Source organism: Hyposmocoma kahamanoa, unplaced genomic scaffold (assembly GCF_003589595.1).
Source record: "Hyposmocoma kahamanoa isolate Upper Pololo Valley unplaced genomic scaffold, ASM358959v1 63, whole genome shotgun sequence".
Classification (NCBI taxonomy): domain Eukaryota; kingdom Metazoa; phylum Arthropoda; class Insecta; order Lepidoptera; family Cosmopterigidae; genus Hyposmocoma; species Hyposmocoma kahamanoa.
The window spans coordinates 601,211-602,758 of record NW_020653851.1 but is presented as its reverse complement, the minus strand read 5'-3'; the positions used below and the strand labels follow the sequence as shown (position 1 = coordinate 602,758).

The 1,548-nt window shown below is 39.6% G+C and overlaps 1 protein-coding gene across 1 annotated transcript in view; it reads left to right on the top strand.

Moving 5' to 3' along the window:
* Positions 1-1,548, top strand: part of LOC113229903 (scm-like with four MBT domains protein 2) — a 21,072-nt gene that overhangs the window by 10,064 nt on the left and 9,460 nt on the right. The window contains exon 2 of the mRNA XM_026463595.1: positions 64-474. Within this exon, the coding sequence (XP_026319380.1) occupies positions 64-474 (411 nt within the window). The remainder of the gene's footprint in view (positions 1-63; positions 475-1,548) is intronic.

Sequence of the window (1,548 nt, the reverse complement as noted above, 5' to 3'; positions counted from 1 at the left end):
TAAGTATTTTTATTCTTTTGCCTGGTACTTTTTTCTAACCAACTTTTAAAATGTTGCACCTAGGTGGAATCAAGCCTCAACAATGGGATCAAACAGGGCATGCTTCTCGAAGTCTGCCACAAAAACAATCCAGATATTTACTGGATAGCTGAAATCACCATGGTCTGTGGCCACGTACTCCGTATCAAGTTTATAGGAGCTGATTCTGAGTTTTGGTGTGACATTTCCAATACAAAAGTCCATCCTTTAGGCTGGTGTGGAAAGTACGATGAGTTGATTGAGCCACCAGATGAAATAAATGAAAAGTATGGAGACAAAATCATAGATATCATGAAAAATGCCTTGCTAAATGGACAATCAGTGTCTATAGAGGCTTTAAATAACAAAGGATTGTCACCTATTGACAGAATCAAGACTGGAATGAAGGTGGAAGTTCAGAATGTTATTGATCCATATAGATATTGGATTGCTACAGTAAGTATTATTATTAAAAGTTTGTTATTTGTGAGGTATGTATTAACACTCATTGTCCAAAGAATTTGTGTTATGCTCGGCTGCTTTGTTGAGCTGTAGTTGATGTCCAAAGTCTCATTTGTAAAATGTGTATCTTATGTTAATTTTAGTAGAGATCCTCGTGAAAGAGTACGACCACAAAAGTACTGTCACCATACCTATATCGTCTCCTAAGCAATGTGAGCATTATTGCGTTCCAGTTGTGAGGTGGAAGGGTGCTGCTGAAATTACAAGCACATGGAGCTTGTCAATTTATATCTCAGGGTGACGGCCGCTGAGACAGGCTACCGAGATCTCAACTGCATGAAGTCGATAACGACTTTACGCTTTAACTGCATGCAGTCGATGTCGCCTGCATAAAGTCGGTTTCGACTGCATGCAGTCGAGGTCTCGGATAACGATTTGACGCATTAACTGCATGCAATCGAGGTCTCGGATAACCACTTCACGCATCAACTGCATGCAGTCGAAACCGACTTCATGCAGCCGAGGCCGACTGCATGCAGTTAATGCGTGAAGTCGTTATCAACTTCATGCAGTCGTCTCGGCTGCATGAAGTTGATTACGACTTCACGGATTAAACCTGTGTTTAAAGAATGCTGTAACAATTAATCAAGGTCCTATACAAAGTCGATTTGTTGTTCATGTACCAAGGCAACATGAGAAGTCATTCACCTCAACTATGCATATATTTATAAACAAATGGCTTGTAATTTGTTTTTTTTTTTGCGTTCACAAATTCATTAATATTCAAATAGGTTTAAGTCTGGTTTTATATATTTATCTAGAATAGACTACAGAAACATATCAAATAGAAGGCAATTGTGGTATTGAACAATAAGAGCGGCTACATACGACGACTATTAGCAGCGATGCGAACGTGTAACTGCATCGATGCAAACGCGCCATTGCATCGATGCAATCGCCTATAAATCCCAAGTGTAGCAATGCAATCGCACTCTAAGATCCAGAGGGTTGTACGTGTGGCCAGGGCTGGGCAAAATACATGCTACATCTTAATTGAAATACAAATTA